This window comes from Achroia grisella, unplaced genomic scaffold (genome assembly GCF_030625045.1).
Source record: "Achroia grisella isolate CSIRO2021 unplaced genomic scaffold, CSIRO_AGI_Agris_v1 utg402, whole genome shotgun sequence".
In the NCBI taxonomy this organism is placed as follows: domain Eukaryota; kingdom Metazoa; phylum Arthropoda; class Insecta; order Lepidoptera; family Pyralidae; genus Achroia; species Achroia grisella.
In genome coordinates this window covers 4,163,335-4,186,122 of record NW_026712841.1, presented here as the reverse complement: position 1 = coordinate 4,186,122, position 22,788 = coordinate 4,163,335, and the positions used below count along the sequence as shown (strand labels likewise).

At 32.4% G+C, this 22,788-nt stretch overlaps 1 protein-coding gene across 1 annotated transcript in view; it reads left to right on the top strand.

Annotated features, from left to right (window-relative positions):
• The window catches only part of LOC131844511 (TLD domain-containing protein 2), an 84,411-nt gene that overhangs the window by 36,946 nt on the left and 24,677 nt on the right, over nt 1-22,788 (top strand). The window contains exons 3-17 of the mRNA XM_059193423.1: nt 1,410-1,472; nt 3,426-3,523; nt 8,331-8,392; nt 9,039-9,174; nt 11,204-11,296; nt 12,458-12,565; nt 14,535-14,560; nt 14,757-14,900; nt 15,934-16,023; nt 16,870-17,028; nt 18,250-18,342; nt 18,870-19,079; nt 19,507-19,701; nt 20,768-21,013; nt 21,743-21,891. Coding sequence (XP_059049406.1) covers nt 1,410-1,472; nt 3,426-3,523; nt 8,331-8,392; nt 9,039-9,174; nt 11,204-11,296; nt 12,458-12,565; nt 14,535-14,560; nt 14,757-14,900; nt 15,934-16,023; nt 16,870-17,028; nt 18,250-18,342; nt 18,870-19,079; nt 19,507-19,701; nt 20,768-21,013; nt 21,743-21,891 — 1,872 coding nt within the window. The remainder of the gene's footprint in view (nt 1-1,409; nt 1,473-3,425; nt 3,524-8,330; nt 8,393-9,038; nt 9,175-11,203; nt 11,297-12,457; nt 12,566-14,534; nt 14,561-14,756; nt 14,901-15,933; nt 16,024-16,869; nt 17,029-18,249; nt 18,343-18,869; nt 19,080-19,506; nt 19,702-20,767; nt 21,014-21,742; nt 21,892-22,788) is intronic.

The window sequence follows — 22,788 nt, the reverse complement described above, 5'->3', positions numbered from 1 at the left end:
GTATCCGTCAGGCAACAGTTTGCTATCAGATCCTCCTTTATAAGTCCTTCCGCGGGTTTGGAGTGCTAACTGTACTCGCCCCCATTTTTGTCCGGTGAAGCTGTAACTAAATAACGGCCATCAGCATTAGAATAGTTCGAAATAATATGTATTTGTCCATAAATCTGGACTGAGTAGCACGCTGCCGCCACTCCGATTTTATGACTATCGGTTGTCAATTTTTCAAGCTTTGCGCCCATTCACCAGCTTACCGATTATTCGAACGACATCGGTAACTAGGAATACCCTCATTCTAATTTAGAAATAGATTCGTTTTAACTTAGCTAGAAGTTTCACTGCGCTGCGTTCATATTCTCGGCATAGCGCTTGATGTTTAATAATACTTTATACAACCAAATATGTAAAATATTTTTAATAAAATGTTTAATCATAATAATTTAAATACATTTATTTAAAATTACTTGTAATTATGTCATTAGTTACTCCTTCGTAATGCATGTAAATTAACATATATTTACATGCACAGATAAACATATTATGCATAAATAAACATCCTAAAGCATACTATGCAAATTAAATCAAACGAGCAAATATATGAAAATGGTGATACCTAATTGTTAATACAATTGATATACATATGTTCATCTAAAATTAACTATTATTCAATAATGGATTCTCTACATAATGTAATTCTTCATACTCCGCAAGTATATTTATTTTCGTTATAATATTAAACATTCTTCACTAGAAAAAATATGTTAAGTAAAACAAAATAAAAAAGCTAAAAACTAATTTACTAATCTGATAAAATTTTAGAAATTATATCCCAAAATACATTTTGAAATATTGTCACATTTAAATTAATTAATGGAGCCGATGAACAAAAACAACCTCTTAGTAAGATTAAATTTTACATTTAATAACTCAAAGTTAAAGGTCGCAAGCGTCACTGCTACTGTTACCGTACTGTATCTATTTATGAGGATAAAAAAACAATTTAAGTTTTAAAAGCCAACACTCCAAACAACTTTCCTTTTTAAGTTAATTTAATAATAATGTTTTTGTCGTGTCCTTCATTATTTACGCATTGCATGAAATAGATTACCCATCGCATGAATCGATGTGGCATTTTTTTTATATTATGTTTATAAAATTTCTTTTTTGTTTTAGTATCAAAATTTAGTTGCCAATGCACTCTTACATATTTCTAAACTAATGAATTTTAAAATAAATTACTATTTGTTAAACAAGAAGATTAGAAATGTGTAAATGTTATATTCAGACAATTTTTGATAATTTTATTATGAAAATTAAAATGAGTTTACCTCTATTTTGAGTTGTCTGAATATAGTGCCTGCAGCTGTTTTGCATGTTGCCTGTATCTAGCGCGTGATCTCTGTTGCATGCAGGTCTAGACGCGCATCACAGCAGCTGTCCAGGAGTGCAGAAAGCATAGACCAATCATTCAAAAGGTAAATAAATGTAATTTGTTTTAATTATAGTAAATTAGACCTTTTACGATATCGAAATTTATTGAACAAAATGGCGACACTCCTGGTGGAAAGCGAGAATATTTACAAAACTCGTCAAGACATTATATTGTAAGACAACTTTAAAGATTGACACAGAACGACCCATGGAAATGTAATGACATTGACCACAAGGTAAAAAAGTTCTCTCGCAAAATACTTTGTAGGCACATGTTTATTTCCGCCATATTATTTGATCTTGCACATGCATAATGTAGTATTGAAATGTCGTTTGCTTAGTATATTTAGCACACTGTTAGTTCACATGTTAGTTATTTTTATTTCATTAACTAATTATGTTATTATTATGACAGATTCTGTGGTCGCGTTATTTTTGGTACCTATTTACTTATAATATCGGGTTTATATTTTGTTGTCAGAGTTTTGTTTTAAATTTTATTGTAATTGGAATAGCAAACAAGCTGATGGCTCACCTGATGGTAAATGGTAACTGGTACAGGGTATACACATGAACGGGGCTATAGATATCACATAATATTTTTATACCAAGGTACATTGCAATGCTTCCGTACTCTAATTTGGCAAGCTACTTGTGTGGCAGAAATATGTGATAACGACTTTATACAGTCTACCTGGGTCAAACATGCATATTAAATAATATCTATGTATGTAAATATTTATTATCTCCAGAATACTGTTCATAGTATTTTATCATTGAGGCGTTCTGATAAGCATTGACCCACTTATGTAATCCACCATGAGGCCAGATACACCCCTGCTGATTATTATCACCACTCTTGATCTACATAGACAAACGCACGTATAAATATTTTAAAACATTCAAAATGTAAATCAGGCAACAGTATAATATACTTACAGTCCTGTCTAAACAATCTCTGTCAATCAAATCCATTATCCTAAACTTGCCTTGAAAAGATTGCTTCCAGCAATATATACAGCAGTCGTATTATGTAGGTATATATACATAATATACATAGACACGTGTGTTTTACAAATTGTATTAGTTCTTTTACTTTGTATGAAGCATATTATCTATAACTATGTCCTTTTAGTAACATAGTCAATATGTGTTTGATTTAAGGGGTGGTGCCTTAAAATTTCAAAACGTAGCATTTGTGTTGCACTCTCTATCCTATCATTTATACGAGTAATTAGTGCATCAATTCCTCATCTTATTGTCTCCGTAGTTTGAAATATAATTTGAAATTATTACATAAAATAAAGGAATTCAGAATATTACAGAAAAATGTCATGATCACACTAACTATTGTATAATTAGTGTGATCATGACATTTTTTATTGAAATTACTAATTAGACAATAATTATTGAAATAAAACCATAACAATAAAATTGTGCGTCAAATATTTTCCTCTGCACTTAGGGTCAAACGTAGATCGTCGAAGTGTAAACCCAATAGTCAGCAATCATCTGTCATAGCGCTTATAGTCGTAGACAGTCATTAATGTTTGCGCAGAGCGAAATATTCTAGGACACATCAATAAGTGGTCTCATTTTTTTAATTTATTATAGTAGAAGCCCATTAATATTCAACGAATGTGTTAGTGTGATGTGCGGCCGTAGATCGGCAAGGCTCGTGCTATTTCTATCTTCGCATCAATTTGTAACATAACCGACAACAGACAGACCCACGACTTATTTAGAACGCTGTTTTTTAGAATCCTGTTGTACATTACTAGACCACTGACCTCAGCGTGACTTCACACTTAGCGTGATGTTTTTTATTATCGAATGTTCGAAATACTGTTCAGGGATATGCTTAATTTAAATTATTAAAGTAAATAAGAAACGAAAATTTAGTAGTTAAGTAGTATATAAATAATTCTCCTTGTCATAGATTATAAATGTAATATCGGTGGTTATGATATGCTAAATTATTTTTTACGTATTTACAGGTCGAAAAGTCGCTCGGTGGACCATGGGTTCGGTGCGCCGTTTGACCTGGAGGCGTTGCGCTCCAAGGTCGAGGGCAGGTTCGACGCTGTACACAGAGGTAAAATTATATATATCATCGCCTAAGAACATTACCAAACCGGTTGGTTATACATTCATAACTCGTTACGGATGAAAACAAACATTTCTTAGGTAGTTTTGTATGCATTAAGGCATAACACACACTAATATTTTCAGCATCAACGAATATGTGATTGTATTCAATTCTATACCAAGTTTTTACGAATGGGTACGGTTGCTGAATCAAAATCGATATTGTATCAATACAACATCATGTGTTGGTGTTGCTTCATGTCAAAATCTTGCATTTTCGAAATGTTCAGATAGAATATATAAGATATATAGATAAGCCTGATGAAGGCGTTAAAGTAATCTTAATCGCCTATTGCTAGTCCTAATTGTAAGAAACCTGATTGGGTCTTTAGGGACTCTTCTTTTATTTATAAATTACTTTTATTATCAACACTTTGTAGTAAAATGTTAATAATAAATGATTACTTTAAGGCCTAACACAAAAAAATATACCTATTTACATATTTAGTAACGGGCATAATATATAAAAAATTATTCGAACAGAGCAGCTGTCTAAAATATATATTTTTTGTTTGAGGGGTTTGGACTAAATAAATATGCTTACGACTATAATCTCCAGAAGATTCATTTAAATGTCTTTAACGTAACAATCGAATGTAAATATTACAATGCTTGTATCTATGTAGAGAAAGCTATAGCAATTTTTACTACTGTTTCCCTAAAGTTGTGCCTTTAACTCTGCTCGTAGAAAATTGTTATAAAGAAATATAAGAAAAATATTACGATTACCCTTAAACTTACCTTAGTGACTATTCGTTTGCTTTATTATATTAGAATTAAAAATTAGAGCTCAAGGTTTACTTAACGTAACGCGGGGAATAAAATTTTACGCATGGCAAATTTAATTAAACTCACTTTCATGACTATGCAAATACCTTTTATTGACAGCTTCATTATTCAGTAATCCGCCTGCAGATACCTTATTTTAGTACAAAATTTTATTCATTCCATACTGTAATGAGTAAACAACTATAATAATAGAACCTGCGACTTCATGCCTATCCGTGCTATTGAGAATAACAATGTTTTATAATATTTTTGTTTGCAAATCTCTTGAAAAAATAACTGTACGGAACTGAACTAACTTTGAGTGAAACTTGCCATGCATTAGTGAAAACTACACCCAAATTAGAATATTCATTGTTTTGGGGTCTATAACGTTAATAAAGTTTCTCCATAGAAATTTTCTCGTATATTCATTTTTATTATATGCATATTTGTAATAAACTACTCTTAAAAATTTTGGTGGTTGATTGATTGATTAATTGCCTCAATTAATTTTCATGCAATTTGCCATTGAGAATAAAAAATATTTGGAATATATTATAGATAGACTAAACCATAAACTAATTTGTATCAAACCCAAAACGGTTACCCTGGTCTCGAAAAAAATCAATTAATGACGCAAATGATCGATGAATGATTTTCAATTTCTGTTTATTTTTCAATGTGCAATGTGTCTAACAAAAGTCAATTTACATTCAAATAACAAGCATATTGATTTATTTGTTTGGTTATATTTTCTTTCCACCTGTTAAACTAAGATTTACTCCTATGACCGCAAATTACTGCTTGGCACTAACGTCACTTGGACAAATAAACAAGTCAGTTATATATAGAAGATACATAACTGGCTAATGTAAGCTATAATTAATCCGGTAAACTCATAAAAGTCTGTTTATTTAAATTGTCTGTCGCAATCACTCGCAGTAACTAACGATGATTTATATACCTGAGAGCCCACTGGCTCTACTGATGGTACTGGATTAGCCTAGTAAGAGTACCAAATCTAGGGCCACAACAATGACTAACTACAATTCAGACCAGAATCAACCTAATTATTTCTATTGAAAAGGGATATCGAAATACGATGGCCCGAGCGAAGAAGAGGTTTATCCTTCAGGCGAGAGTTAGCCTTCAGCTACTCTGATAAGTCCTTCCACGATAAAGCCATCTGTACTGGCCCCATAAAGTTGTAAAGTCCAGCTGAGGCCAACAACAATGGAATAGTTTGAAAAAAAATGAAAGACAAGAATAGAATCAAGAGAATTTATAAAGGCCCCATTATGGCTTATTGGGCACTGCTAGGACCTTGCCTACAATAAAATGATTGGTTGTTATTCTATGTAATTTAAATATAATTTCACACGCAGACACTCTTGATATTTGCTCAGCAAATGTTGGCAAATATTATTTTAGAGTTTTATTAAGGCCAATATTAGATGGTTGGCCTTCATTTATTATAAACTATATGTACGAGTATGTAGGCTGTTAATGTTACTATTACCTCTACTTATCATACACTAGCGGTCAAATTGACTACACATAGGTATTTATTAAAAATTTCAAAAATTTTAAAAATTTCTAATTATTTGTTACCACTGCATATTTTAACATAAAAAGTAATTATTGTGGCATAACTGTAATAGTAAAACATACGGTGTTCCGGACTTTTTTGAAGATATTGATGTTCTCTATGAAACCGTAGTATCTCAAGTCTTTCACAGTTAACAAACAAAAAAGTTAACTGTACCATAGAAAACTTTACCTATTATTCCGACACCACGCACGTCTCAGGCACATCTACTACGTAACAAAGTAGGCACGTAAGTGTCAATAAGGAACAAATATTCATCTCTAGTCAACAGTATTAATTAGAATAATAGCAATATGTACGGAACTATGATGATGTTAACTGATTATAAATAAATACATAAGTATATATTTGTTTTATTAGGTAGATAGGTACTTTAACATTTGTACCGTGATAATATTGTAGTGTAATAATAAACTTACCGATAACTTGTTTACAATTATTAAACTATCATAATAATAAATCATTACAATTAAAGATAAAAAACAAATGTTATTTTGTCTAAAAATATTATACTGTTATGATAGTTTTTGTTTACATACAATGTTTATGTAGAACCAATCCCGCTGCGTATTCTAAATCTAAAACTAAACGTGTAATTACATATTATAAACTTGTGACTTGTCTAAGAGCTAAGCTTGTTTTTATATTAATTTTGTGATAAATTTATTTTCTTTTGGTATTTCAATTAATATCTAGTTTATTATTATTATTATTATTATTTTGTAGAGACTCTACTAATAGGGACCTGATAATTTTCATAGAAAATAGTGGAACTATAGTCCACCACAAACATCGTTAAAAACTCTACATCTTATTAATATTATAAACGCGAAAGTTCGTGAATATGGAAGGATGTTTGTTACTCTTTCACGCAAAAACTTTATCGTAATATAAGCTATATTACGATAAAGTTTCATCAAAATCCGTTCAGTAGTTTTTGCGTAAAACTAGATAATAATTGAAATACCAAAAGAAAATAAATTTATCACAAAATTAATACATCAGAATAACATACTGGCTATAATTGTCACACGGGTGAAACCGCGGACACAGCTAGTACATATATAAATCTATATGTACACTATATATGTAAACTTATTCCTTATCCACTAGGGTTATAATAAAGTTAACTGACAAGCCGCCTAATTGTTGTGTTAGGAACAAAACGTTCAGTGAAGAGTATTTTCCAGCCCATTTCCTAAAACCCTCGCAACAACATCAAGTCTTTGTGTACTAATCTTATAAGACATTATTAAATGTTAATATTTTTCTCGAAGTTGATTATTGTTTGGTGAAATATATTGCCGACACAGGTGACTTGCGCCTGTTACTATGTCGTTAGCAAAATTATATGTGAGCAAATTTATTTGTGAATATATTATCCGGTACCTAATGTACAGAACGATAATAGTAAACAAAATCAATTTGTTCTTATCATAGTTATTGTTTGATACTTCATGAGATAATAAGAAACAATAATTTCCTTTGTTCAATCAGTATATTGCAACGATGAATATTTATTTTCATGTTGTCTGGACTGACATCAGGCCGACATATACTGCATTGAAGAAAAAATGTAGATATTGCATTAATGTACTTCTGTTTTTTTACAATTAGAACAGTAAAATTCCACTACATACGTAATGTTATAATATAAATAAGTCGCCGTCACATGTCAAGTTTTTTCGTATGTAGTAGTACGTGTTTGGTTAGAATAATTTGAATACGCCCGTAAAAATAAACAGGTTGAGTCGTATAGGGTATACGAAGTCGAAGCGAGTGATGGTATTAATGAAATGGAACAAATTTCACAAAGAAGTAAAGTGGAAAGTAAAAAAAATATTTTTTAATTGTTAAAAGTTTTGTATATTTTAACTCTGTATTATGATGCTGGATAAATTATTATTATTATTAAAACCTTCATATACACTTTGTGGTAATGTGATCAATTTAATATGAAAAGGTTATTTATATAATATTCAGATTTCTACTTTGTTTTTTGGAAGTAGATGAAACTCATGAGTGGCTGGCGCCTGGCTTTTGACTTGGTATACCCTACCTATGAGTAAACATTGTCATATGTAACTTAACTACGACGCTAGAATCTTATGGTAGTCAGATAATATTAAACGATTCCGGACATTAGCATTAAAGTGTATTAACATTAAAGTGTTAATACACTTTAATGCTAATGCCCAATCAAATCAAATTTATAACATCAAAATAACGCATTACACTCTACAGTAAGATTATTAGCAATACTATTATTATTATATTTCGTAGTATAATTATTACATTATGACTTTATGATGTGTTCTTTAAAAAAGTCCCAACATATTCGCATTATAATAACTAAAGTGTGTGAATATTATTTCAGACGAGGACGAGCATGCGAAGAGGCTGCCGCCACCGCCACCCATCAAGACCATTACTTACACTGTGAGTGTAATTTTTTTATTTTTAGCTTACTGTAAAAAACGTCTACGTATGTACCTCAGTCTTATCTATCTATTATACTATATAAGCAGTAAAAGCGAATAAAATAATTGTTGTACACAAGTGCAATTAAAATTAATTTTGACGCTAATTGTAGAATGATTATGAAATGTGAAAATAATTCTGCAAAATAACTTTGAAAACATTTCTCCTATTTTTAAAAATAATTATATTACTTATTATATATTATAATAATGTTTAATAATAAAACGAATTTTGTGTAATGACATTATTACACATGTATTGTCACCTATCAGGTCCTAAATACTGATCCGATTTAGATGAAATTTACTTTGATGGTTTGGAAGTACAATCGGAACTACCAGGCAGTTACAGCTGCTTTAACCGACGACCAGGTCGGTCGTCGGATGCATATATTTATGATAAACTAGCTACTCCCCCGGCTTCACACGGGTGTACATGTATTATATGTATATATAAACCTTCCTCTAAATCACTCTATTTATAAAAAAAAACCGCTGCAAAATCCGTTGCGTAGTTTTAAAGATTTAAGCATACATAGGAACGGACAGCGCCAGCAACTTTATTTCATACTATGTAATGATATATGTTTTTAACGTATGTTCAGGTACGGGACCGTGACACATTAACTTCGTTAGCGGCTCGGTTCGACACCACACCGTCGGAGCTGACCAAGCTGAACAGGCTCGCCACACAGTTCATATTTCCCGGGCAGACACTTCTCGTACCTGACAAAAAAAAAGGTGAGACGCATGAAATATAGCATTTTATTTATTTACTTCAGGCTCCTAATGGTCCATATTGAAAATACCTTATATACTTATATATATAATGTGTAATAATTATGTAAATATAAAAGTAGTGACGATACACCACATCCTTCGGCCAGTAGTCCTGCTTCATGAAGGTGGCCAGCATGTTGGTGGGAATCCGTGCCACAAACGCTTTGACAATTGAATTTAATTATAATATACTGTCACGACTAGTATCGTAGATGGGGTAATCAGAGGCATTGTCACCTACCGACACCGCGATGACCGCAACACATGGTATTGCGTTTTGTACTTTTGAATGGAATTGGTAAGGGCCCTAGTCTATCGGCATTGCTCCTATTAATTTGGTTGGATCACGACGAGTCAACCAACGAAAAGTTACTTATTTTCAAGAGTATGAAGAGGTGGGTGTTTATACAATAAAATTTAAGTAGTACACAGTGGATCGCGTTAGGCCAATAACCTTGTTGGAGACCTAATCGAGTTGTGGAACAGCTTAGAATTTACTTACTTATTTGTATATTTCTATTTATTGTAGGGTATTGCAGAAGGAAATACACTTATACCAAGTACATCCTATCGGCTTTGTTACATTGATTTGTAGAATTTTACGGCATAAAAACCTCTTCATGCTCAATTAGATGTCGTTACAAGACTGTACTGTTAAATTTCAACCGTAACCAATCAATCGAACGAGAAACTATAGTTATATAGCTCGGCCTTCGGTTTCCAATGATTTACTGATAGGCTAGAATACTAATTGCCTCCCAGTAATGAACTATTATCGAATAATTGGCACTATATTTTCCTGAATTTTCATACCGAATCGAAACAATCAACGTGCAATGCAAATGCACGATACTGTATGTACAATGACATCATGGTTCTTTATATACAATCAGGAATGAGAGCCATTGGTAAACAAGACAATTAATGTTCTTGTTGTTGACACTGACACTGAAAGTCCGAGAATCGTGTGTTGTTTCGGTCTTCTCTATTCCTCTGCCAATGAAATAGAGACTGTGTAAAAAGTATGCAAAGTTATTATTTATACGCTCAAGCACTATGTGACTTTTTTCAAAGTGGTCAGCATAAATACTTGTCCGGAGCGTTTGAACCTTCATTTCTAAATAGTATCTAAATATGATGATCGCTGAGACTATATGTTTATTTGCGACGTTCATTCATCATACAGAAAACTAAAGTCTTGCCTAATTCAATTGCTAAAAGATTTCAGTTGTAGTTACGGATTTCATGCGTTGTTTACATTAATAGTTTGTAAGTATTTATAGATGCTTCTGTCTTGGCACTTACAACATTGGAAGTACAACATAATTTATTTGTTGTTGGTAACACAACTAATGTCACAATAGTAGCAAAATGGCTAAGAGGAAAAGTGTAAACATAACAATACCGCGCTGTTATCAACCTGAATTACACGCACACGATTCGGCATTGTCCATTTGATAAAACAACTGCACAATCTGCCATTGTGTTATTCATTCTCGCGTGACGTAGACATGGAACGAATTTTTCTCCTATTTACACCGCAAACAACTTCAAACAGTGTTGCGACACGACAGTCGCGAGCGGCGGGGGACAGAGTCAGCTGCGCCGGCGTGCAGACACCACGCGATATCACAGCTGTCTGTTTCAAATTATCACCAACAAACAACACTCCCGGCCTATATCGTTTAATTAATTACACCGCACTGAAATCAATTCGTAGTACGCCACAGCCGGCGAAACAGTCCATGTCGTGATAATGTGACGATTTATCGCGCGCGATAAGTGCATGTACCGATATAATGTACGTTGCGGTATTTCAACTCAAGAATGTTCAGTTTTGAATTCCTGAAACGCTGGTATCATGGTGCGTTATGATTTTCGTGACCTCCTATTTGTTTTGTTGTTGCGACATAAGTGAAATCGCGTCGCCACTGCTACGTAAACAATGATGAGCTGTAATGACTGCATCGAACTTGCTCGATTTTTCCAGATGGAGACAAGGACTCTGATGGGCCGTCCGAGAGCGGTGATAACACCTCAGAATCAACACAGGGTCCGCCTAGCGAGCCAGCTCAAGAAAAAGGTGGGGAAAGCAATATTTGCTTAAATGTAACCTTAAAATAGAACATACTCATAATATCTATTACATATAAATAACTAAGGCAACGGGTAAAATTATAGATTGAAAAAGAATATCAGTATATGTATAGAATTTATTATATATGTGACACTGACATTGAGAATGCCTCCTTTTTGTGGTCTGAAATTTACGAACAATGTTAACAATTACCTATTATTACACTCTTTAATACAAAAATTTGTCTGTCGTTTTATGCATTCAGTAAATGAGTTTGTCACATAATGAGATAGCGTCGAAGTATGGTGAGATGTCAAGGTGACATCTATGAATATTCACATTTTTTATTAGTACTAGCAATTGAAAATAGACATTTGGTTATTACAACTTCAGTTGTAACATTTGAAATAATATTACTCATTGGGTATCATCAAATATATATATGTACTTCTTCATACGAGGATAATTAATAACAATAATCATCTTTATTTGTCTCAAATAATAAATGATTACAATTTCTGCTTTTTATAAAATTATATAATAGAAGTAATAAACGGTCTATAATTCAGACAATATTTAATGGGTAGACAGGCAAATAACGAGTGCCAAGGGTTTCCATCCTATATATAATGAACCTTACCCGCAGTAGATGTTTCTGTATGCAAATTCTTAAACATCAAAAGGTTCTTTGATGTTTACCAATTTGCATACCGAAACAGCGATGTAAGAATTTTTCCATTACATTTGAAATGAGGTTTTTTTGCATTTCTGGGATTAGCTTTAAACTGTGTTAATGGCTGCGAGATTTAGGCAAGAGTACAAAGTATTTTAAGTAACTCAGTGTTAAGAATTTCAATAACATCCTTTAAGTCGTATTTAATTCAGAACATCCAAATATGTTTAAACAAATGTTCTTATTTGTATATTACTAATGACAAGCCTCTGTTTCGCAAAGAATAACATATTTTCCTGCGTTAAAATGGAGCCTATATTTTAAATTACTCTGATGGCATTCAATTTTAAGCATTATCTATTGCGTTCTGCGTGTACAAGCATAGTGACAGACTGAAAGACAAATTCTAAAACTTTTGTGCAATAATAAAGGCTCTCATATCACTTTATCATATTATATATATTATGGATATTTATGGCTCCATTTCTTTACAGAGATCCTGGATAGCTTGCGGCCGGTGTCGCCAGAGGCCCCGACCAGCAGTAGCGCACCACAGAGATTCCTCAAAATCAATGTCAGACATATCACGGATGGACAGGTGAGTGAAATCAAATCAAAAACATTACTTCATTTACATTTTAGTTCCTTATATACATCAAGTTTCTTTGTATAAATATTTTTCCCCTATACCTTATACTGATTCATTTCGTACTTATGTCGTCTCTCAAAACGAAACTTCTTAATTAAATATATGTATTATCGCTTGATGACATTTATTTACGTTTAACGTTTGACACTGTACCAAATGCAGTTTTATTCATCAGTTTCTGTATATAAAACACAATAGAACTATATTTTGCTATTATTTTTACACATATATAACAATTACATTGTTTCTTATATATACATAATGAATTATCAATCTAGTGATAACAAGCTAAAAAAGTGCAAAGTTTGATAATTTAATTTTAGTTTCTATTTTTATTCTTTCATGGTATATTAATAGTATAGCAAAATACTTACTAAGCTGATAGTTAACGCAATTAACGCTTAACGCAATTTTCACAGAGTGAGACAGCGATGTTAGTACTTATTTCAATTTAACAATGAAACTGGGAGGCTAGCAATAATAAACAGTGATGAATAATATTTTGTATGAACACAGGTGGAACAGTTGCGCCAAATAACAATGTAACTAAATGTTACCGCTTCTTATTTGTTAATTTTATAGATATGGAGGTATACCGGTCATTTTGGGTTTCACTTAATATATGAAATTAAAAATTTCCAGATTAAATTTAATTTCATATTCGGTACCAATTATAAATCGTAGTTAGACGAAACAATATCTAATCCATTTTAAATATTGATTTTTTTGGCTTACGATCTCGACATAAATCGCAAAGTCGTGAGTTCCCGAAAGTGGCCGACACCAAAAAGTATTTGTATGTAAATTCTTATTAATCCAAGAAACGCAGGTATAGATATAACGTTAGATCTGAATATATTAAACAAAATGTGGATATTTCAAATGTTGACAAGACGTCAATAATTGAGAATTGCTCTTAAAGATCACATCTGGGTAACAGTCGCGCCGATGTATTATTATTAGTTGAATATGATATAATGCATTGACTATTTACGAATACAAAGGCGTGCGTGTGAGTTATAAAATGATTGTCCATTATATCTAGAGTATAATAGAATAATCATCATAGGGAAATCTAATTGAAAATAATATGCATGTCGGACGATATATACTGACGCGCTCTTCCTTCGCTGGGTATAATTATTGTAGCTATCTCATTTTTTAATAGTTGTGCATACTTTGTTATTAGCTGATAATATAATCTTTTACATAGTAAAAAATAAAATCGCATCCATCTGGTCGCTTATATTTTTTAAATTATATTAATATATTTAACGGATTTTAATGCATTTTTCAGCAATAGCTTGTTATAGTATAGAACGAGCCGAGAAATTCAAAGATTTATATTGCATTCAGGCGAAGCCAAAACGGAAAAAATCCCTTTAAAGAGATAATCTCGCTCTTATTATTGTTTTTTCCTATGTGTGTAGAACAAAAATAAAAGAATGAAGGGCATGGGTATATATGGGGTTTCTTTTTGTGATCATGGAATGGTACACCCGCCTGCGCTAACGGTTTACTCTAGAGGGGCACCAGTGGGGAATGATAGAAATAGAAATAATAGAAATAGTTAATCTTTATTCAAATAAACTCATTACAAGCACTTTTGAATAGTCATATTTTGATTCTACCACTCATTCGGAATGCAGATTCATCACAAGAAGAATGAGCAAGAAACTTGTGTGTGTCTTTTCAATAGATGTTTTTTTTTTATATAAATAATTACAGTGTAACAAGTAAGAGGCATGCGACAATCAACATAGAAATCGTATATTATTAGTGTAATCAGATAATATTGTCAGTGCTATGTATTTAAAATTTTTCTACAAAAACATTATTATCGTTAACGAATTCTTCAATTTAATAGGTGTATATTTGTGTTTTACGACATTTAAATCTTTTTTCTGGCAGATTTATAACAGACTCTGGTATTTTAGTTATTACGCAATTGCCATAAAACGTCTGTCACAACTCTTTCAAGACATTTAGAAAATCAGTTTGTTATTGTTACTAACATTATGAATCACGTAACTCTTTTGAAACTGTCCTATTCTTAATAATAAATAAATATATGTATTATTGATTCGGTTACAGGGACGTGGTGCTATAAATGGCGAATGTTGTAAAATAAATATTGTATTTATAACGCGGTGATGTTCGACCCGAACGTGTCGGACGTGCTGGTGATGGAGCACGGTCCGGAGTCTTATGGTGTCATTGCGCCCATGGAGTACGTGGTTAACGCAGCCATATTCTATGACATTGCGCACATGCGTACCCAATCTAATGTGATACCTAGACATACAATCATCGCACAAAATTAATAGGTTTAATAAGCATCAACACAATGCATTAAGTTATACGGCTTTTGTGTAACGGGCAAGACTATTAGGAAATATGTTTTAAATTGTCTATTCCGCTAGTAGGCTTTGTTTGGAAACTAATTGGAATATAAATAATCGTTATTCAAATAAACAATGTAACCAAGTGGTTACTTAAAATTTGACATATATTTTTTTTATTCTACCACTCATTCGGAACGCAGACTCGTCACAACAAGCCAATAATAAATTACTTTATATTAATAAAAATAATATGTCGCCAAAACGGAAGCAATGTGTCAATGAATCATGACAAGAAATATATTTCGTCGGTACTCAGGCTATTGTTATAACAGTTTTAAGTGATTCTTAATGGAAACGTTGTCCGTTAAGCATTCTATATCTGGATGAATGAATAAAAATCAAATATGTCCTCTACGTAGTATAGCAACAGTTCAACAGCAAAAACAACATTCATGAATCCAGTAAAAAGTAATTAAAAAATTCTTCTAACTGATTAAATCTCTCATGCGAAACAAAACTAATTTGCACAGAACTATCATTCAATTAGTTCTAATCTTTATTGTTTAATAATTTTGTGTAATATATATTCAAATAAACAATGTGTGTCACATTAGATTATATTCTTATTACAGGGCAGAGCAAACAGAATAATAAATACTATATTAATAAAAATAATATGTCTGAGCATGTCGAATCATGACAAGAAATATATTTCGTCTTCAGTCAATTGTTATAACAGTTTTATGTTTTAATGGAAACGTTGTCCGTTAAGCTTTATATCTGGAAATGATAAAAATCAAAGTATGTCTAAAGAGTTGATGAAAAAACAACATTCAGTAAAAAAGTAATTAAAAAATTCTTCTAACTGATTAAATCTCTCATGGCAAACTAATTTGCACAGAACTATCATTCAATTAGTTCTAATCTTTATTGTTTAATAATTTTGTGTAATATATATTTCTGTGTGTCACATTAGATTATTTCTTATTACAGGGCAGAGCAAGCAGAGATCTACTATATGAATAAGTCTGAGCATTCGCCAGGAAAGGATTCGCTTCTAGTCAAAGTGAGTATTTATGTTTAATAAATGTATAAGCTTTTAAATGATTAGAGTTACTAAAGAGTTGATGAAAAGTAGTAACTTGCATTTCGATTGAACGGACGGTCGCCTACAAACTTAAACAACACTGTAAACCTACTTTGTGTCATCTGTGGTACATATCATAAATTCCCATTCCTTAGTGTCAAGGTTATCACTTAGTACATATTAGTGCCACATGTCACACCCTTTACAGAATAAACAGAATTATAGGCGACTGTGTACAAATACAACTGTTTTGTTTAATGTTATCAAATATAATTTAATATGTACTTTTTTTTTGTTATTGCGCAGAAATATGTAGTTCATGCACAATTTGAAATCGATATCATTAGGGTTATGATAAATGTAATTGCGTTCCTAACATATGTTAAAACAATAGTTGTATACGATATGCTTTGTTATGAACTCTATTGCAATATAAAAATAGTTTTTGTAATACATTCAAGTAAATTGTTTTCTTTGCGTTATATTAATAATTAATACAATTACATTGAGAATTATTAATGACTATGTATATCTTGCGACATCGCCCATGTTAAAAAACATTTATCGGATAAGCTAGAGTTTTTTTTATGGAGCAGGGCACCACCTGAGGATGATAAGATGAGCATGAGGTCAGGTCAGTTATCCCATCATAGTAAATTCACCATAAATTTATTACGATGGTTTTCAGGTAGAGGTCAACCTGACATGGTACATTGCTAGCAATGACATTATTAGTCCACATTACTAACAAGTCGGAAGACTCGAGTCTAGCACGTCAGTAGCAACTGGAGGTATATGTACATATGATACGTCTAATATTTTCAGGATGAAACATTCCCCGAGCTGCAGGCTGCGAGCGCTGAGGGTGGTGATGGCGAAGAGTTGTGCAGCGGTGAAGATAGGCCAGGCTCCGGAGATGAACGTGGTGGGGCCGCCTTCCCGAAAGCCTTCGAGAGGGAACTAGTCACACCCACCGCTTTGCAGGTACTATATCTGGTTTCACCCCTGTACACTTTAGACACAAAAAATAGTACCATATTAGTTTATAGAGCAACACTCATTTAGAACATGTAACAAATTTTTTCATGAATAGCTGAGGCAGCGTTTTAGTCCTTATAACTTTTTTGTTTGTAGACAGATTGGAATAAAACATGCACTAAATTTTATGTGAAGCATACCATATTAAAAATATGCCACCCAAATCAGTTAAGCGATTTTAGATAGCCCGCACAAACGCACAAACGCACTGACAAATAGGATAAAAATAAACCATAAATCCTTGTATTCTGAAAAAAAAGGATATATTCCCCCAATAATAAATTTTCGCATATATCTTCCATATACAGGCAAAGTTAAGCTACATTTCCTTTATATGTATGGATTATAATAAAGATTCAAATATCGACTTTTTTGACGTACTCTTTGCAGTATAAAAAAATCTTGTAGAAGAATTTACGATTCGTCCTCACGCTCAAAAGAGAAGGTTATAATGAAATACTCTATAGTTAATAGTAATGTATTTAGTAATTATAAATGTGGACGTCTCGATTTTTTTATTACTAATGTTTACTATGAAGCATACCATTTGTGCTCTCCTAGAATTTCCATTCAACTACTATTTAAAAGGAGAGATTACAGTCATCTATGACATTAAAGGTCTATGTACAAGGTTTTGCTCATTACTGTTTACCTCAAAACCTGTTTACGTTTACGAAACCATGTGGGTTTCGTAATTTCAAAATATTTACTTACTGAATTTTTTAATTACATGACAGTAATTGGTACATATTTTAATTGCGTATATGATGCATTATTTAAAATTAAAATGAATAGCAATATTGTATTGAAGAATGTTTGCGGTTGATCTATGCGATATCAAATAATGACTGCCGCCCATTGTCTATGATATAGAATTATTTAAATTGTTTTTTGTAATTTGTAGTCAATATACATTTACATAAATTATCAATATATAAATAGCACACGAACGAATGATCACTTAATAGAAATTTAGAAAGATTGATTAGTATAATAATTATAAATAGATCATAGTATAGTAGAGTCAACGAGTGTCCCTGTCAATGTTTGCATAGTCTATATTTATTGGCTTCATAATTGCAATTCGCTTTTGCATAAAATTTTGTTTTGTGCTTTATATTTTTATTTCCCCGCTTTAAGTGCAAGTAAACGCTTTTGTGTTTTCAGCAACAAACAATAGAAGAAAGGCGGAGGTCTTTGCTGGACCACCACTGGGCAATACCAAGCAAAGATAGAATGTCGATTGATCAAGGAAGCGAGGTAGGAGTTGGCAATGTAACACTGTGGCATTTATTTATCTCGCTGCGAGTTATTATTTTTAATCTTATATATAGTATACATATGTATTATCGTTATAATATTATATAGTAATATTTAGCTTAAAAGTGAAACTAATGTAAACATTCCTAATATTAGAAAAAGAATATGCCTTACTCATTAATTTATTATAAATGTTATATTAATAGACATTGAATGAAAAAAGTTTCGATACTGCCATTAAAAATGAACCTGTTATTTTAACTGTTTAGCTAAGCAGAAGAAGAAGTATTACCGTATTAATTAAGTGCCGTACAACGCGTACCGTATTAATTATTTAGGTTTTAAGTCTAACCAATATAATATAATGAGGGAACCAAATTCAGAACTATATTACTTCATACATGACTAAAAACCCACGTTACCACTGTTCTTCAGTTTACAAATAGGTTTACTGGTTCCGTACTTGCGCCATTTTCTATGATGTTCTCTTTTTATAGTTAACTGTACACGTGTGCATGATATTACAGGTGTCTTCGAGCACCGATCATAAAGATGATGCTGCCGAGGGCGCAGAAGGAGGTGACAGCGTGGAGACGGGGGAGGGATCCGGGGCTGAGGAGGGGGGTGAACGCTTGGGACGGCATGACGCGCAGCACCTCGTCAAACTCTCGTACCACGACTCCGGGATCGACATACGCGAGCCGCTCCTGCACGTCACGCCGATCAACACTAAGAAGGTATGCTCGACTTTTAAATAGTATTAAGGTTGAGCGATAGCGCTTTGGTGGTCATGAGTTAGTTCGTCGAAAGTGAAAATACTATGTTATTTCTACACTAATTATTTTGCTCTAGTCAAGCATCATACAGGAATACAGTGATTTCATTATAGAAGTCTGTAATTTGTATAACTGCATCCCTAGATTCTCCAAAGGAATCGTCGAATTGAATTTATATTATTTTAATATCTTAATAATATTATAAACGTGGAAGTTTGTGAGTGTAATGAATGTATGGATGGATGTTTGTTACTCTTTCACGGAAAAACTTTACCTTATAGTTCAGAATAGGTTATAAATTTCAACGGACTGAAGCCACGTGCATATCAAGTTGTAAAGAAACGGTGTGCATTCTACTTTAAGGTTAAATAAATGAATGGTTTTCTAGGACTATCACACAGACATAGAGCATGATGATTACCATCATGATATTGAAACGATATACGAGAGTATGGAGCCGGACGCGGATGTCTCTATGTACGACAACTGGGACTGTGACGTCACATACGAGACAAAGTTTCTTAGTCGTTTTGCCTTGGAGCATCATGATATTGAAATGTTATCGAGCTCCTCCCGCGACGAGGTGAGAGCGAGGTTATGGGAGCTCTCGTTATCCACGGTATTCTAATGTGGATAATTTCTAATCTGGCGTTTGGTATTCTTTCCTTTATAAAATTACAATGAATCAACTTATATATACATTGATGCTACGGTACAAATGAGAAGGTTCTACGGATGTCTCATAAGTAGCGTAATACTGTCTACGAATACGATTCATTTGTAATTTATCTAGATGTTTTGTGTTCCTGATTCAATTCTCTCTTGTGGGATCTACATTTGTGTAAATGTTTTTTTTTCTTTATTCTTATGTGGAGTTTTTATTTGTTCGTTTTCTTTACAATTGTCTTGTTATCGTTACAAGTATTCTTATTTCAGGATTATGACGGTTTATTGTGTTTCATATTTGTTCATATATCTTAAGGTGGCGTAGTGTGACGAAATACGAAATGTGTTATCGTTACGTTTTATTATTTCTTTTACGATAAGTTGTTGCAATTTAATGGTGTGTGAAATTGCTAGATTTTTATTTATTACTTTTAATTTTCTATTTAATAGGAATTCCTTTTTAATTAAATAAAATCTAAATTATTAAGAATATTGTTGAATACGAAATTGTATTCGATTCTTCGAAAAAGAAACAAGTGTTTACTGACACTTGTTTTTCTTGTATTTTGTTTATTTTGTCCCTAATAATAAATGTTATGTTATAATTTACTAATCTAATATTTTATGAATCATAATAAACTAAATTTCATGATCAATTGACATATTTTAGTTAATATTTTAGTTTATATCGGACCGTAATTTATCAGATTATTGTAATATCAAATAGGTAATTTCATTTCAGTGACAGACTTAAAATGTTGTTATAATCACTGAATCAATATGAGGATTGTTCTCTATCTGAGTATTTATTATTATATATTCAATTCAGGCTTCTAATGGCCCATATTATAAATACCCTACACACTAACATACATGTGAAAGATATTAAATTTAATATAAAAATATAATATAAATAGTCTGTGTGGTCACGGCACTGATGATGATAATCTGTAATGTATGTGGTAATGGTGTGTGGTGTGCAGGTGTACAGTGACGCGGACATCGTGCTGTCTGCGGAGTGGGTGCCGCCGGTGGTGGTGTCGCGCGGGGAGCCGCCGCTGTCGGCGCCGCCGCTGGGCGAGGCCGAGCGGGCCCCGCGCAAACCGGCTGCCGTCTCCTTCTCACTCGATGGCGGCCAACAACATCATCAACAACAACAACAGCAGCAGCAGCAGCAGCAGCAGCAACAACAAAAGGATGACGCCTCCAAGCCCGATAAGAAAAATAAGGTACAATGTGTTTTATGGAACTAACACTACAGTGATGAAGTGTCGCTACTCAATTTATTTGTTGTCTGTATCTAAGTAGTGAGTATACAGGTAGTGGTAGTAGAGTAGTAATGGAACTAGATGAGTGCGTTTTGAGACTGTACTACATGGTTTATTAGCAAAGCGGTGTTGTATCGTGGACTGACTTTACACTGAACTTAAATGCTTACATTACATTACTTACATTGCTTATGAGGAGACGTAAAACGACGAGTGTTAACATAAATATCACAGGTGTAGGCACAAATTTACATGCTTCACCGTATTGCAAGTTGAACGAGGTATATGCCGTTGTTTTTATGATAATTGATACGGTAAGGGAAAATATTAATTATAAAAAGTAAGCGGCTCTGTAAAATATAATACAGATATTTGGGATGAACTCTTTAATTATTTTCAAAATGTTTTATACATGTAATACCGTTCTAATATTATAAGCGCGGAAGTTTGCGAGTATGGATGTATAGGTGTTTGTTACTCTTTTACTTTTAAGTAAAAACTACTGAGTGGATTTTAATGATACTTTACAATAAAAACTAGCTATGCATCAAAATAACACGTAGCCTATAATTAAAAAAGGTATTATGTAAATGATGCGTAATATAATGTTAAATGTCAAGTAGAATCAAGTAGAATGCAGACAAAGTTGCGCTTGTCAGCTAGTAATATAATATTTTATGTTTGTGATAGATGCTGAAGCGGTTGTCGTACCCGTTGTCATGGGTGGAGGGGCTGACTGGCGAAGGTACGGCGGGTCCACAGGGCTCGCAGACAGAGTCACTACCCAGTTCCGCAGACAGCCATAACTCAACAAGCGTATTCTCCAAGGTTTTCAACAGGTAATTATGTGATTTACAAACTATTTACTATTAATTAGAATCGCAGTGTGAAATATACCGTACTACAAATAACTTGTTATAAATTCCTAGGAAGACTTCAATTGTTATATGAATTGGTTAAATTCATTATCACGAAATATTCATCAAAATAATTATATGATGCAATTAAAGGCATATTTTGCTTAATTATCTAAACACATAAAACAAAGCATTGAATAGTTTTTTTGAGTCTCACACTTGTGTTTCATTTCACATGACATTTGCTCCACGCACACATGTAAAATACGCTAATCGTTATCAATCTTGTATTTAAAAAGATCAAGATTAGATGTATTTATGGTGAGAAATGTATAATTATACTAAATAGATAAACTGTGAAACAAAAGAAAATGAAACTATGTAACATGCTAAATAGATATAATACCTTGTATTCCACATACTATAATGTTTATCATATATTTTACATAATCACTCATTAACAACTTTTTTAAATCAATATTTGGTTTACTTTTATAATGTAGTCAATATTGACATTGTCATATTAAAACTCAACAGGTGCAGTGCCTGAAATGCTACTAGTTTCATTCTTATACATGATAGGTTTATAATGTAAATCATTATTATGTAATTATTTTATACACACATGATCTCAATGGCTAAATAGAAATTATTAAGGCATCTATAAAGACACTTGAACAATGTTTAAATATTTCAAATTGTCTTATATTAATGTAATAATTAATAGGTTTACCAGAATACAGTTGTATCCAAACATACGTGTACATATTTAATGATAGCCTGTTTAAGGTGGTTTGAGATGTAATGGAGCGTCCATTACATCTCAAACCACCTTACACATCATCATTTATATTATTATGCTCATATATCACTTACCAG